This window comes from Nomascus leucogenys, chromosome 18 (genome assembly GCF_006542625.1).
Source record: "Nomascus leucogenys isolate Asia chromosome 18, Asia_NLE_v1, whole genome shotgun sequence".
NCBI lineage: Eukaryota > Metazoa > Chordata > Mammalia > Primates > Hylobatidae > Nomascus > Nomascus leucogenys.
The window spans coordinates 16,646,197-16,663,039 of record NC_044398.1 but is presented as its reverse complement, the minus strand read 5'-3'; the positions used below and the strand labels follow the sequence as shown (position 1 = coordinate 16,663,039).

Sequence of the window (16,843 nt, the reverse complement as noted above, 5' to 3'; positions counted from 1 at the left end):
AGCTCATAGAGAACTTTAGCTGTGCCTTGAGGGCTAAATGCTAAAATCTCCTCCAGAGTCTCTAGAATGACACCTTCCTGGAAAACAGTAGGCTTCTAATCAAACTATGTTGTGTTTTGAATTAAATTGTTCATTTATAATCTAGTCAACTCTATTCAGTAAGTCCTATGTAAGTTACTATCAGGAATAGAAAAAAAAATTAAGATATATTTGCTAATATCAAGATTCTAACAGTATTATAAGGGGGATGGACATAAATAAAATGATTATATTGAAAAACACTCAAAATGCTGTTGGAAAAAGGAAAAGTGAGAGTTTACTTTTGAGCAGGGTTGTTGGAAGAACTCCCTGTAGAAACCAGTGAGGAGTAGATAGGACTTCAGTAGGTGTTGTTTTAGAAGATGATCTCTGAAAGCAAATGTACATTACGTGTAAGAACTGGGGAGAAGAGACAGAAAATTATAGGAATATTGCTACTGTAAAGGAGAGTATATAGCAGTACATAAGAGTAAAAAAGTTGGTTAGGACAGAATATAGAGAGGTTTTGAATTTCTTATTAGGGAGTCCACTGCAGGGTATGGGTTTATGTATGAGTTTAGTCATTGGGGAAAGTGTCAGACATGCTTCCTCGTGGTTTATACTTGGCCTCAGTGTCCTTTTTCATTGAGTTCATGCTGTAACCCCCTTCAGTTATCAGCTGCTTAAACTTGCCTTCCTGATTTTCAAGGTCTCCTCTCAAGAGCCCTTTTCAGTTTATTAATTTAAACAGCAGCAATTTTCCTAGAGGTGAATCACATAATGATTTTTCCAATCTCTTTTATGTGAGATATCACTGCAAAAAGTATGATTAGATTTAATCCAGTTGTCTTGCACAAAAATAATATGTAGAAAATACCAACCAAGGTGACTCTCTATGTGCTTAATAGCCTAAAGATTTAGGTTAAGGATATAACAGAGAGCTGTTCTGCTCAAAGAATAAAAAGGTGTTGCACAAATTATCTTAAAGAGCCAAAAACAGCGTCCAGTTCTTAAAACAATTTGTTCTTGGAATATTGTCAGCTAAAGTTTTGTGGTCAACTTTTGCAAATTGTATGAATTTGCACTGCATATTTTATTTAGTGTTTAGCAAAACTCCAATATGGCTCTGCATAACTTACACAATACACCATGGAAATGACTTCAGAAACTCCCACAGAAGTTGACAAATTGGGCATCTAATGCTTTTAAGCTAATTGCATGCTTAGTGATTTAAGATTTGACTTGTTAAAAATGAAGATCAGAATTTCATGAAGATAATGCTCTGCCTACTGTCACACTGAATACAACCTAACTCCGTATCGGAAATATTACAGAAGCATAAAGATGAAAATAATGTGAGCTTTAATCACCATTCTACTTAGTCTTAAGTGAAATGCTCATGAATCATATATAATACAGCAGTTTTGAAACCTATTCTTGAATTTCAAGCTGTTATTTTCAGGAAATTTAGAAAGCAAATTGCTAAGTGATAAAGATTAATTGATACCATTTCTTATGTCATTTTTTCTTCTTTGCAGGCTGGAAAAAAAGAAAGGAGTAATACCCTGAATATTGCTTTAGACAACATGTGTAAGAAGACAAGAGACCTTCGCAGACAGGTGAGGGAAGAGAGAGATATGGAGTCAGAAACATAGGGGCTAAATGAAACTGTTACTCATTGCAGGCATATTTATTTCTTGTTTTGTTCCTTTCAAACTAATTTAGAACAGGAAAAAGAAGAGTAAATATATACTTTCCACATTTATATATTCATACCTCAAATGTTTTTTGTGGCAAACACAAAGCAGAGAAAGAATGTGTGCCTTATCAGACAGAATTACATTCAAATTCTGGTTCTGTCCTCATCGGTTGTGAGATCTTGGGCACATATTTCAGCTCTCTGAGCTTTGAATCTATAAAATGAAATTAATAATATGCAATAGGGCTGTGAGGAATCAATAAAATGCATGTAAGTGCCTGACCCATAGCAAGTTTTTAGGGAATGTTGATCAATTAATTCTATTACATCAGAGTTCATCATCCCAATGCTTAAATCCAAATGCTTAATTAGTAAGTAATTCAGAGACACTACCCATTCCTCCTTCCATTTTTTTCATGATACTTCAAAAATTAGTTTTTGTAAAAGTTAAGGCTTCTTTTTAACCTTAAGTCATCAGGAACATGGGATTAGAAAGAATTTCATTAAACAATTTAGAAGTCTAGTATTATGCCACAAGTTAACCATTTTTCCAGAAATAGGAAGACTTAGCTATTTTCAAAGACATTTGCTCTTCATTCCTTTCCTCTGTTCAATAACCAGAGTTCTTTCTCATGCAGCATTTTAACTTGGTCATCATTAACTCATCAAAAGGGAGAAAAAGCTTTTCAACTATGAGCTTTTAATGCAATATATTATCGTAGTTTAATGGCAAGATTTAGTAAAATGGCTAAGCAATCTTTTAATTTGGACGTAGATTTGGAAATGGAATAAATAGGGATCTCCAGCCGGTTAATAATAGCTGCATAAAAACATAATGTTCAAGTCTGTGAAAATCTCAGTTTCTCAACTTTATGCCCTTAATGTGAATTCTGTTTCTACCATTAACACTTGTAATCATGGAATGTAAGAGTCAGAAGCAACTTAGCACAACCTGTCTTAAGATGCAAATGAGAAAGCAGGCCAGTGTGGTGAGGTGACCTGCCTAAGAGGATGGGGCACTGAGTTAGAACCTGTACCAGGACTCAGAAATTTATATCCTCAGAGCCATCCTCCCCTTTCGTGGAATGATCTCTATTCCCCATCGTCTTAAAGATTTCTACCCCATCTGCTTCACCTAGGACTCAGAAAAGTTGTTTCTATGAGCTCTCAATAATCGTGTCTCTCGTTCGTGTCTTTTCCCTCTATATTGCCTTCAACAACATTATGCATAAAGAGCTAATCTACATTTATACTTCCAAAGATTTTAGAATTATTATTTTTCTAAATAAAGTCAAGAAAATGCAATTACTTGTGTGTGGAATTACCAGATTTAGCAAATAAAAGCACAAGGCACCCAGTTAAATTTGAATTTCAGATGAACAACAAACATGGTTTGGTTATAATTATGTCCCAAATATTGTATGGTACATACTTATATTTAAAAAGTTGTTCATCTGAAATTCAAATGTAACTGAGCATCTTGTATTTTATACTGCAATCCTACTTGTATTTCCACCTCACTACCATCAGTGAGATATAGAAATAGCATTGGGGATTACTAATACTGTTCTTCATAGTAAGAAGATACTCCCATCTTATAGAAAACTGCTGTGCTCTGAAGGTATTAACATTCTGTATGGTTTCACAGGTTAACATCTCCATTGTTTCAATTTTCTATCAGTGTTTAACAAACCACCACAAACAATAGCAACCATATTTGCATCTCACGATGTCTTGGGTTGGCTGGGTGTCAGCGGGGTCGTTTTCTGTACTGTTTTTACTTGTGGTTTTCCACGTAGTGGCAGTCAAATGGCAACTATGGCTAGATTTGGGACTTGATGTTTGGAACCTCAGTGCTTCTTCCTGTTCCCTCTCTCGATACGGTGCCTAATGTTTTAGGGCCCCTCCATGTGGCTTCAATCTCTAGCAGGGTAGCCTAGATCTCTTTCATGCTGTTTCAAGTTGCCAAGAAAAGGGAGATGGAAGCTGACAAGCATTCTTAGTGCCTTAGCTCCAAAGTCAGAGAATGCTATTTCCTCTATAATCCGTAAGTCAAAAACAGTCAAAAACCCTGTCCTAGTTCAATAGGAGTAGGCAGAAGCTCTATCTGTTGTAGGAGAAGTGGTATGTGTGTACAGGAATGGATGGAATTGTTAGACACTATCTTTGAACACCTCCATGATCTTCTGTTTTGATGAAGTTAGTTGCTATGATTCTTTCTCATTATCCTCACTTACCCTCCCTCTAGTACTTTATTTTTCATCCTGATGTTTACATTTTTGGTAGAAGTCACAGTTAATTAAAATAGCAATATAAGTTATTTCTACTTCTTATTCTTAAGAAGTTTATCCAACAGTTGTTGTAAGCATCTCACATATAGTTCTTCTCACAGGAAAGAGAAAGCACTGCCCTTTACATGTTTTTCTTTGGAGTATATAGTGTTCATTGTTTGCTTTAGAACTGGTTTTATCTTTTAAAAATTTTTTTAGTAAAAAATAAGCAGAGCCCATCTTCCTGCCCATTCATCCTTATCCCCTTTCTTAACCATGGCCTTTCTATCAGTAATGCAGAAACATTTCAGCTTCAGTTCAGAGGGTGATTGGATTTCTTCCAAGACGAATGACAGAGATTGCTTAGAAATATCTGAGGAGAAGCGAATTATAGATTTGAGGACATCAAGATGGAATGTTCTAGGAGGCGAGAGTATTTATTTGTTTCAATCTTCTTCCTCTGTGACTTTCTTGCCTGTTTTACTAGAGAACAAAGACAAATGTTCTTGGCTTGGTGTTCTAGGTTCTCTGTGATTTGGCCCTGACTTAATTCCCATTATTCTTAATGTTCCTTTTCCTTCAGCTCTCCTTCTTAGTGTTGTGTCTTCCTCATCACACCAACACATTAACCTGTTTTCTTTTCTCTCTTTTTTTTTTGTTTTTGTTTGAGACAGAGTCTCGCTGTACCGCCCAGGCTGGAGTGCAGTGGTGTGATCTCGGCTCATTGCAACCTCCGCCTCCCAGGTTCAGGCGATTCTCCTGCTTCAGCCTCCTGAGTAGCTGGGATTACAGATGCATGCCACCACACCCTGCTACTTTTTTTTTGTATTTTTAGTAGAGATGGAGTTTCACCATGTTGGCCAGGCTGGTCTCGAACTCCTGACCTCGTGATCTGCCCACCTCAGCCTCCCAAAGTGCTGGGATTACAGGTGTGAGCCACCACGCCTGGCCCACATTAACTTGTTTTCTGATGAAAGAATCTACTTGTTATTTACTAGAATTTGCATCACCTCCTGCTCAAATACACTTGCATCTTTGTACATATGACTTGTACAGCTTGATGCCCTCTCCACTCACTCTCCTTACACACAACCCCAACTCATAAGCAAATAAATTCCAGAGTAGTGTAAATGCTATTGCTGCCATGAAACCTTTGCTGTTTTCACCAGCTGGAATGGACTTTTTTCTTCCTGGAACACTTACAGCATGTGCACTTCGATTACAGCAATGATTATATTCTTCTATTTTTTTCCTTTGTAATGAGTTTTCTTCCCACTGCATTTTAAGTCCTTATAATGATAGTTATGACAACATCTCTCATTTACTAAATGCTTTGCAAAGCTCCCTACCAAGCATATTCATTACATTATTGATTTTTATTCCTAAAACAATAAATAATGCCATGGTATTGTTATCTTTGTCCCCCAAAATGAGTTGACATAGCAAACATCACCCAGCTAAGTGATAGAGACACAGTTCTAGCCCAGGTGCATCCAACCCCAGCCCATATGTGTAATCACCACACCAGGGTCTAGGGATTATGGCCTATTCACTTTCAGAACCTCCCAGTGCCTAATATACTGATTTTACCATCATATGTTATTTTCTTTATTACTTGTTTTAAATGCCTTTTTAAAGTTAAATTTTCTTCTTTCTTTAGCCTCCTTTTCCATCATTCATTTGAAAACTGTATACCTATTGCAACTCTCTCGATAAAAGGAAGACTTTTTAAACATCCTTTACTTTATTAAAAACATTTAAGCAACAAATGTATCTTATTTCTATTTTACTACACATTCTAAAAATATATTTGATTTCACTAAAGGTAGGCTAAAATTTGTATTTGTGTATATTAAGAAAAAGTGTTTTTTATTTCATAAATATCAAAGTAAAGATGAAGTATGTCAAATGGGATTTTGGTAAAAACAGACAAAACAAAATCTTGATTAATTCTTTAGTCGCTGAGTTTCTGATTTGTTAGGTCCATCTCTCTTCCATGTTGCATAGTACCAGTTCACCACTCAGAAAAAAATATGTAGGCTTTTATACCTCCTGGTCATCATCCTTATCATCAAATGACATTGTGTATCCACAAGAGACAAGTTTCACTAAACTTACATAGTACATACACAGTGAAATAATTATTAGCTGATTTAATTCCAAGCTTTGAAAATCACATTTTGCTATTTGATTTAAATTAAAATGGCTTTTAATTTAAAATATTTGTTAAAACTTAAGTACTGTTAATTTATTAAAATTTAATACAATATTTTAATTTAAAATATTTTAATCTAAATGTGTTTTTCTGTTTCCCCGAGGATGATTCCTTTCTGAAACACTTTCTCCCCTTTCCATTCCCCTTCCCCTCACAATTTCATTCTTTCTGTTCCCTTGCTTGGTGGGGATGGTGGGGCTTTTTTAGACTTTTCACACAGGGCTTTCACTTTGGGCTTCAATTGTAGAGATATATATTATTTTCAGATTCCAAACCACTTACATCAGTAGGAAATAGAAAAATTGATGTCTCAAAGCCTTTTATTAAACTGTAGTGAGAAAAGATGAAAAGCACCTCAGTTTGGTTTTGTTCTAACATCTCTCATGCCTGGCCACAAACAGGTATTTATTGAAAGTGTGTACCTGTAATTCCTATTGGCCTCCCACTAACTTCAGATTTTAGTGCTTTGGCTTCTATTTCTATATTTGCATATTGGATTCTTCTTTAAACTTTTTGTATATCACCCAACTGAAAGGAATGCATTGTGCCACTGGGCAGGAAAATAATATGGAAATAAATAAGATAGATGCTACTTTGCTATTATATGTAGGTATATATGACTGTACAATTTAATGAAAACAATCCCATGTGAATATGTCAGAACATGTAACAAAAATTGCTTAGCATAACATTCTAGTCCTTTCACATCTTGTCCCTACCTACATTTCTAGTCCTATCTCGTAATAATTCCTCTTTTACAGTGAGTATAATTCAGGGCATGGCAGAACAAAACCCAGTGATTTACAGAGCCAAGGTAGTAGAGTATAATTAGCAATGAGTAGTTTACATAAGACATTGGAGTCTCTTGCTTGGTGCATGATCAAACAACATTAGTACCAGACAAAAGTACCTGTTTGGGTGGGTTTTCCTAAAAGCAGTGACTAAAACTAGGACCTTAGTGCAGGTCATTTATTTAGGAGGTGATTCCTGGAAGCAACTGTTATAGAACATGAAAAGCGAGGCAGGGAAAGAGGAAATGATATGCTATTGAGATTGCCGCTGTAGGCAATGAGAGCTTGAGGCTCTCTGAGAACTAACAGAATGTTTCCCGGAATTGTCTGACTAATGGATGGAGGCTAGGAATTTTATGCGGTGGTTCCTATCCCCATAGGTTGAGGGTTTCCCCCAGTGGTGTGGACAGTGAAGAACTTCCAGGCAGTGTTTATGCTGGATTGAGAATTTCACAGAGACTTGGAACAGGCCCTGAGACAGAATAACAAAGAGACACAGGGAAGGCACACAAGAAGCATGGAATGTCTTTAGAGGACATGGAACTGTTCCCCCCAGCAAAAGCTGAAATCAGAGATAGATCCAGAGGATGAGATATAAGGCACCAAAAGTCTATAATGCAGTTCATAATAGTGAAGGTAAAGGGTCAGGAACCAGCAAGTTAGACAGGGACTGTTGAGGATTTTGTGGGTTGGTTGAATTAGTTACACTTTGTTTTTTGCATGGATTAAGATGATTTCAGTGGGAGAGATACCTCCCTACCTCTGACCATGTGCTAGCTCCTAAAGGTTTCATTCACATCCAGCTCAAGTCACTGATTTCTGGGCATTTCCTTCCGTCATGGGACGAAAAGATGACAAAGGTTGGCACAATGTGAGACAATAGTTCTTTTTCACCTCTTATTCTTGCTTTGGCAATAAATCAATATGTATTTCCAGCAAAGCAAAGGGGAGTAATAAGACTTTTTGGCTATAGTTGCAGATGGGAAATTATAGTGAAGTCTTTATATGAAAAACAGTCACTCTTTAAACATATATCTCAGAGTAGTAAATACCAAGTCTTGCTTCTTCATGTCACAATCAAATTATTAAAAACAGGAGTTTATACTCACTGTCTTTACCGCCTTATCTCTCATTCACTCTTCAAACCATAGCAATAGGACTCTTCACCCCACTTTTCCACTGAAACTGCTGTTACCAAGTTTATCAATAACCTCTTAGTATTCAAGCCCAAGGAACAAGTCTCATTCCTTTTTTAAAAAAATTTGATTTATCTTTAAAATTTGACTCTTTTTTTTTTTTGCTGTCAGTCTCTGAGTTTTTCTTTATTGTAATTTTTAATGTATTATTGTAATATTCACTCTTCTACTAGATTATAAGGGATCATGAATTTCCATCTTAACATTTCCTTCAATACCTTTCTCTTGGTAGAAAGGTGAGGAAATGGTTTCCAGAAATATTTACTGAATTGAATGAAATCATTTACACGGAAGAGAAGATTTAACAAGTCCATGATGTGAATATTGTAGTTATGTTTGGTAGGATAACTACATTTGAAGAGCATTAACACAGAGATATATTTGAAAGTTTGTCTTTTAGTTGTTGGTAATTTGTCTCTTTGTTTCTTGGCTATTATCTCAGTCTCTTTTTAGGCCCTACTCTTTAATCATGATTCCTGTAAATGGTAATGTTTCCTAAGAGGTCGTTTGTGGGTCTCTTCACTCTATATGGTCTCATCCACACTCTCCGCTTGAGTTAGTTCCCATATGCTGGCCCTTCATGGGGCCACTATCTCTAGTGTAGATTTCATCTGAGCTTTCCTTCTACATGTCTCAATTAGAATGAAAGAAGAAAAGAATAATCTACATGTCCCAATTATGAAGGAAAGAAGAAAAGAATAAAGGGGAGGATAATCATTAAAAAATGCCCCCACTCTGAGAAATTAGAAGGAATTTCTACTTTTCTCTTCAGTATCTGAAACTTACACAACCTGTAGTTCCCAGCTCAGATAAATTTGTGACCTTATGCCTGACTTCCCTGGTGTACCTCCTATAGACAGCAAACCCATTATTCACTCAGTTAAGGTCTCCCCTTTGCCTTGTAACCCCTTAGCACTCTTACTTTGTCCTAATACGTGCTCAGTAAATATTAATTAGTTGCCACTAGTAATTTGCCTTTCTGCATACTAAGCAGAATCCTTCCTTGGGGAACTTCCTGAAGCCTTTCTTAAATTGTTGATAGTCAGAGAATTTCACAATGCTTCTGAGCAAACTCACTATTTTGGGCAGAGATATTTTTCTTCCAGAAACCTGTAATTATTATGGATTTATTATTCTATGATCATTATAGAAGACAGTACTTTCTATGTAGCTCTATCATTCAGCTCTCCCAAAATGTATTACTATTCGTTCCCAAGTAATCTAAAACTAGACTATTGGTTTAAAAAAATATTCTAAAATATAACTTTCACAGAAAAATTACATTTTTCTGTCTGATAGCTATTTATCTTTTTGTTTTATTGTACAGAGGTTATTAAACTATATGAAGAGATTGACTCAAAAACCTTTGGGCCCATTTATAGTCATTGACATTGTTAATGAAACATTTCAGGATATTATGATTTTTTTTTTTGGGGGGGGGGGAGCGGATGGAGTCTCACTCTGTCACCCGGGCTAGAATGCAGTGGTGCAATCTCAGCTCACTGCAACCTCCTCCTCCTGGGTTCAAGTGATTTTCCTGCCTCAGCCACCCAAGTAGCTGGGAGTACAGGGGCCTGCCACTATGCCCAGCTAATTTTTTTATTTTTAGTACAGACGGGGTTTCACCATGTTGGCCAGGCTCTTCTCGAACTCCTGACCTCATTATTCACCTGCCTTGGCCTCCCAAAGTGCTGGGATTACAGGCATGAGCCACTGTACCCAGCCTGATATTATGATCTTTAAAGATTCGATATTATATAAATACAGTGAATTAATTTTTCAGTGCAGTTTTAAATCTCAGAAAATATCTGCTGACTAGAGTAATTGCCTAATAGTCATTAATAAACTTACATGTAATCTAATTTAAAAGAACTAATTGTAGCAGAATGTTATAGTTGTTTAATAATTTAAGGTGTGAGGGCAAGAACAATGAATGCAAAGGGGGAAAATTGGACATCAAACTCATTTATTATTCTTCTTGCTCTATTAATCTGTTATCAACTGGCATAATTGGTGATCTAACTTGGCTTAATTACTATGAAGTCTACAATTTAGCTAATCAGAATTTATTATCAGTTCCTCCAACAAGGTAGAAAACATTCTATAATTTGTAATTATGAAAATACAAGATGTACAATGTTATTTGTACACACACATAAATATTCTAATAGCACAATTTCTTTGAGCAAAAAGAAAGTATTACCATTTTTAACTCACTTCCAGGTTAAAAACAACTTAAGAAAAATTACTTTTGAGAGGAAAGGAACTATTGCTAGATGATTTTTTTTTGCCTGGATATTTTGTTTTTTAGTTTCTTAAGGGACATTCTTATATATCCTTAAGTATTGTGATTTTAGGAATTGTGCAAAAATGAATAAAATGAGTTGTGTAACTACTGAGATTGTAAGAAAAGGAAACACAGTGAACTATTTTCTGGAAAAAAAAAAAACCTGAATTTTTCATTTCTTCTCAGCTCCGCAAGGCTATTATAGATCATGTGTCAGACTCTTTCTTGGATACGACAGTCCCTCTTTTGGTTCTCACTGAAGCTGCTAAGAATGGCCGGGAAAAGGAAATAAAAGAATATGCTGCGATATTTCATGAACACACCAGCAGGCTTGTAGAGGTAAGCATGCTAGAACTGTAACTCACTAAAGTCCAGGAGAATGAGGCTCCCATTCTCCATTTATGGTTGAATTGTACCCAAATAAAAACTTTTGACACCATGTTACAAATACAGCAGAGTCTGGCCAAAGTAATATGAAGGTGTATATGTCCGATTGTATAGATCACTCCACATTGGCTTGTCTTTTTTTTTTAATACATATTTTATTAGAGCTTCATAAAGAAACTGGCTAAATGCAGATACTTTGATTTATCCTTACAAATATTTTCTTCCCATTCTGACTTAAAAATATCAAATACTCTATCACATATTATTTTATTATTTCTCTGCCGTCTTTTTGTAGCTGCATTACTCTGTCAGCCTTTCAAGTCGTATTTAACTATGTAGCATGACTACAGAACAAGAATATAGGAATATACAGGGTAGAGATATCCAGGAATAAGTAAGTAGGGGTAGTGAATTGGCTCATGTCCCCACAGGGGCAAAATAAGACAATAAAACTATTATTCCCTCTGCTTGGAAACTAGAGACACGGGAATGCACCATGATTTTTGGAGCAGGATGGCATATTGCTGAAGGAGCTGTGAAGTGCTGATCGCTTCCCAGGAGAGAGATAATAGAACTTACTGTATTATGGATATCCATAACACAAGTATATTTAAGAGACAGCCTGAATGAAGGAATTTCTAATACAAATAAGATCACAGTATTCGCAAGGCCACAAACCAGTGGCAAGAAGTGGGAAATGTTATTTACTAGATCCATAGAGCTGAGATGATATTCAGTATGGCTCATACTCATCAGCATGGCTGCACCAGTTGTTTATGGCTGGTGTCTACTCTGGTTGTCAGTGGCCATGCCATATGGGTTATTAAATGTTTTGACTGCCACACCTTGCTATACCAGTCATGAATTCTGTGGTGAAATATGTTTTTGTGGCCCAAATGCTAGTAAATCATCTGTCTAATAATCAGCACGTGAATTAGAATCACACCATTCAACATAACATCTACTGAAAAAGAGGACTTTCCTAACATCTTTAACGTGGATCCACGGGGAGGAGGTTTCCAATGCAGCTAGCATTTGCACTATGAACTCTCTTTCCGGATCTCAATCTCCAGAACTAGAAAATGAAAGGAGTGGATGAATACATGATAACTACAATTTTTGTAGCCCAAAACTGTTCCACCTCCAACTTTGAAATCTCCTTTGAATTTCCCAAGAACTCTGTTAGATATGGCAAGTGTTACAATTTCAATTGACCTTAGATGTAAAGATATACAACCCAAACCAAGCTAATTAGCGTTGGAGCTAATTTCCAGGTTATTAAACTAAATGAGGGGTTGACTCAAAAACCTTTGGGCCCCTTTGGGCCCCTTCATAGTCATTGACATTGTTAATGAAACATTTCAGGATAATTTTTAATTAATTGAATTATTTATTATTTATCCGCTTTTATTTATTCCTTCATCTACACATTCCAGAAAGATTTATTAACTGTACACACAAAAGAATGTTAAAAGTAAGGGGGGAAGCAATGGGAACAGATTGTAAAAGACATAACTAAGCATAGTCCTTGACAGTCATGCAAGTGTTATCTAAAAATGTGTTCTCTAAGCTGAAGACACACCAAATTATGAAAACAACTTCTTTTTATGAAATCCTCTGAAAGCAAAACTTGATTTATGCTGACAAAATTGAATTCCTCTTCTTATTTCTCAGTTTAGTTTTTTGATGAAGAAGGGTGCCTTGGTCGAACAATTTTAGGAAAATAAGTGCTATCTATAGCTCCTCTTGGAAAATTTACGTTCTTGAAAATTCCTGAAGCAAAGAGACCTCTGTAATTTAATTTAAACAAATTAAATCAGCTTATCTCTCTTTCTTTCATGGCACATTACTAAGACACTACCTTCGAGGAACACTTGGGAATGCCACCTTATACCAAATGATGGTTTACTGTTATGTAGACACAGCTCTAAGAATTTGTTTTAAAGTTTAAGAATTTTGGAAATTCCACATTCCATGTGAATTTTGAAAGAATAAAATCTTTTGGAATTATGAACTATTGAGAGACTGAAGCTGGATCTCACTTAACTCGACTTGTTACCTTAACACATTATAATGAGATTATACGAGGTTTGGGGTGATATTTGAGTTCTGGTTTTCACTCTGGTAATGCTTAGAAGCTTTGGTCTAAGTCACCTTCATTTCTGATGAGCTTTTACTATATAACAAACCATCCTGAAATTTAAAGCAACTATTTGTTATCTCTCACTAATCTATGGGTTGACTGGGAGGAGCTGGGCAATTTTTGCTTAAGGTTTCTCATGTGATTGCTGTCAGATATTGGCAGGGAATGGAGCCTGCCAAAGGTTGGCCTAGTCCGGACATGCTAAATGGCATATTCACATGACTGGAAGTGCGTTAACTGTCAGCTGGGGGCTTAGCTGTGGTTGTTGACTGGTGCATCAATACATGGCTTCTTCATGTAGCTTCAGCTTTTCACAGCATGGTGGTTGGGTTCTGAGATGAGAAGTCCCAAATGCAAGCAAGAATTAGGAAGTTGAAGTTGTCATTTGTATTCTATTGGTCAAACCAATTACAGAGCCTGCCCAGACACAGGAAAAGGGAGCAGCGAGACTACATTTCTCAATAGAAGGAATAGCAAAGTTTTTGTGGCCACTACTCTTCTCAGGGTTTCATTTGCTTTATCTATAAAATGAAAGTTAGGATTATATCTAAGGTCATTCTAAGTTTCTTAAATTCTATGATGTAACAAAATTTTTTTTCAACTGAGAGACTTACAGACTTATAGTTTCCTATAACAGGAGAAAATAAAAATGATTTTTAGGCATACTGCTTGCACACTAGGTTGTTTCTCTCTTTCTCTTTCTCTCTCTCTCCCTCCCTCTCTCTCTCTGTGTGTATGTGTGTGTGTGTGTTTATCTCATGAAGAAGAAGAAAAAGTACTGCATTTATCTCCCAGAAAAATCTTTTTTTGAAAGGATCTTCCTAACCAAAGCAACAGAGAAAATCATCATTAATTCATTAATTTACTACAAACATTGAGACAGAAGTGTCTATGATAGACTCCTGGAAAATAGGAGAGCCTAAATATATCAGTTTCAGAGGATAATGTGAGTTCTCCTTGTATAGACTATTTACCAATCCCCCCCCCACTTCCTTGCTCCCTACCACCCCACCCCACAGACGTGCACATACACTCATCTTATTCCTAAGTTGGGCAATTTGACGTAGCAGGGAAGAAAGTCTTACATTCTAAATGACTTTGAGAAAAAGCTATTATCAACATGTCTGTGTTTTGATACCTCAACCATGTTTGTCAGAGAAATCTAAAATCAGTGAACATGTTGAAGTAAGACTTAAATGAGAAAAAAGCCCATATTTAAAGATTTCTATCAAGTCTGAAGAAAACCTCCACGCTGTTAAAGGAACTCTTTAAATAATGGTTAACGTCTAACTTTTACAAAAAGGTAGTAAAAAGTAGGACTAAACACAATCAGAAAATCAAATATTAAAAAAGTATGTGGGTAATAATTTGAAAAACAAGATTATCTGGGGAATTAAAAAAAACAAACGGGAATGAGGAAGACAGTGGCCGATGAATTTGGTCTGAACATGCCTGTTCCTTGGTGGTGACACATCTGAGGTGTCCCACTATACTAATAATACAGGAGGAGACATCAGATGTGTCACCACATCTGTTATTGTAGTTTACTATAAAATGATCATGGGTAATGATGGTTATAAAACCCTGGGTAGTGCCAGTAACTGGAGAATCTAGATCTTTGTGGCTAATTTTATCTTAGTTATGCTGAACTGAGTACCTATTATGCAAACTTTTCCTACTTTGAGCATCCAGTTACTCTGTGTTCTTGGATCCACAGAACCACAGTGGGGAAGGGTAAGAAGTAGTCAGGAGTATTTTAAAAGTCATCTTCACATAGTGATTAGCAATGAATGACTAATGTGTTCAATTAATGACATATGTGTTCATATCCTCCCCAGTACTTTAATCTCACCTTGTTGGTGATTTAGGGCACCATTATCTGTACTGGCTTCTGCCAATAAAATCTATTGAACGGGAAGATAAAAATATGAAATTTAGCTTAAAAATAAAAATATTCATTAGTTCTAGAGAGGATTATTGCTTTGAGGCTCCTCTGATGGCAAAGTCTATACAGCTCATGCCCAATAAATCCACATTGAGTGAAAGAAAACATTCATAGTACCAATTAATTTTAATTTCTTTTTCTTTCTAAAATATTGACTTTGTGGATTCTAGTAACTGGACTTGAAATACATGTCTGAGCTCAGTTGTAAAGCAGAGAAGCTCCTTACTCTACTGCATATAAGTACTTAAAATTAATTCTTCACAGTGATTTTAGTAAATACCATTACCATTAATTATCAAAAGCAGTCTTTATAGACTCTGTTCCAGAGCTCCCTCATAAAAAGTTTCTGACAATTCAATAACATCTTTCAAGCCCTTTGCTATCTCAGAGATATAGTTTCTAACCTTAAAGTGGTAATATAACTGTTATTCAGAGGAATGCCATTACATTCAATAAATGCATTATTTATTATTATAAAGGTTATTATGATTAAATGGCTATCATTTAATATTTCTCTAAAATCAATTTTGAAAAATTTCACTCTTTTTTTTGAATTATATTTGTTTTCTGCAAGTCAGTTCATGCTGAGCACTACAATCACTACCAACGAAAACAGTGAAATCTCCAGTTACCCTATGGATTTTATCATATTAGTTATTAAATATGACAGTATTAATGATCTAGGCCTGAAATTTTTCTATAAATTAAAGAATTTTCTCTATATGGAAAGCCAGGTTTGTCGGTGCTTTGACTTACTCATCAAAAATTCATCTATCTTTATGCCCCTTATTTTAGTAAGTTTCATGGGAGCCTTTCATCAGAAAGGAAAAAGTGGGTGGACATTTAATTATAATACTTCCCTACCACCTACAAAGCTTATTGTTCCCACTCGCAAAATGGTGAGCCCGATTTAGCAAAGCCCCAGTGCCAAGACAGAAGGCTTTAGAGGGGACTCTTGCTGTTTGCAAGAAGTGCTTATTGCTATGAGCTTTACTAATTTCTTTGCTTTTTGACAGAATGCTGTTCAAGTTTCACACATTGCTTTAATTGGTCATCTGTTATCAAATAAGGATATGTTTGATTATAAATAAATACAGCTTTTCCAGTCCCCTTCCATTCTTCCTTCTTCTTTCCCTCAAAAAAATATAAAAGAAAAAGAACAATCCCATACTTAACACTTGTACACAAACCAACAACTGTTCTAAGTGAGCATCTTGGCAGCTCTCCTGTTTTGGTAGGGAAGGGATGCTATAGGCAGGAATGCTTTTACTTATGTAGAACAGAGCACACCGGTGTGACTGCCCACTCCCTGGGTTATAAACTGCTCAGCATCTTAGTCCTTTTACTGTTAAAAAGATGTGGCTGAACATGACCCTTAAAAGCCTAACCTGAATGCACAGTGAGTTCCTTTCCATGTTGTAGTGATTTCTTTATAAATTTTCCACTTACAGTCTTTGGAATATAAGAAAAGGGTAATGATTCATTTGTAGAAAAGTAAGAGCCTTCCCACGGTCAAGTGTAGGTATTTTCAAATGGAATATTAGTGTCTTAGAATTCAGAGAAAAGAGAAAACTATATGGGATTATAGTAGTTTGGGAATTTGGCAAGAAGTAAACAATAAGTTGAACCTTGAAAACTAGGCAGGCATTGGATTTGAAAAACAAACAAACAAACAAACAAAAAACTCCAAGTAGAGATAACTGCATGAATAAAGGCACAGTCCTCATTCCTGTGTTCCAGTTATACTGCAGAAAGGAAATCTAGATAGCTAAGTTGGCAGGAGCATGAGATGGGATAGAGGCAGTTGAACAGCCTTAAATATTTGATTATCAGGCTGCGCAGGTTAGACTTCATCTTGTATAGTTGGCAGTAATATATTTGGAGAACTGTGG

The 16,843-nt window shown here is 35.9% G+C and overlaps 1 protein-coding gene across 1 annotated transcript in view; it reads left to right on the top strand.

The window, feature by feature from the left end:
* The window catches only part of CTNNA3 (catenin alpha 3), a 1,790,392-nt gene that overhangs the window by 891,394 nt on the left and 882,155 nt on the right, over window positions 1–16,843 (top strand). Inside the window, exons 8-9 of the mRNA XM_003258218.3 lie at window positions 1,557–1,637; window positions 10,663–10,815. Of these exons, the coding sequence (XP_003258266.2) occupies window positions 1,557–1,637; window positions 10,663–10,815 (234 nt within the window). The remainder of the gene's footprint in view (window positions 1–1,556; window positions 1,638–10,662; window positions 10,816–16,843) is intronic.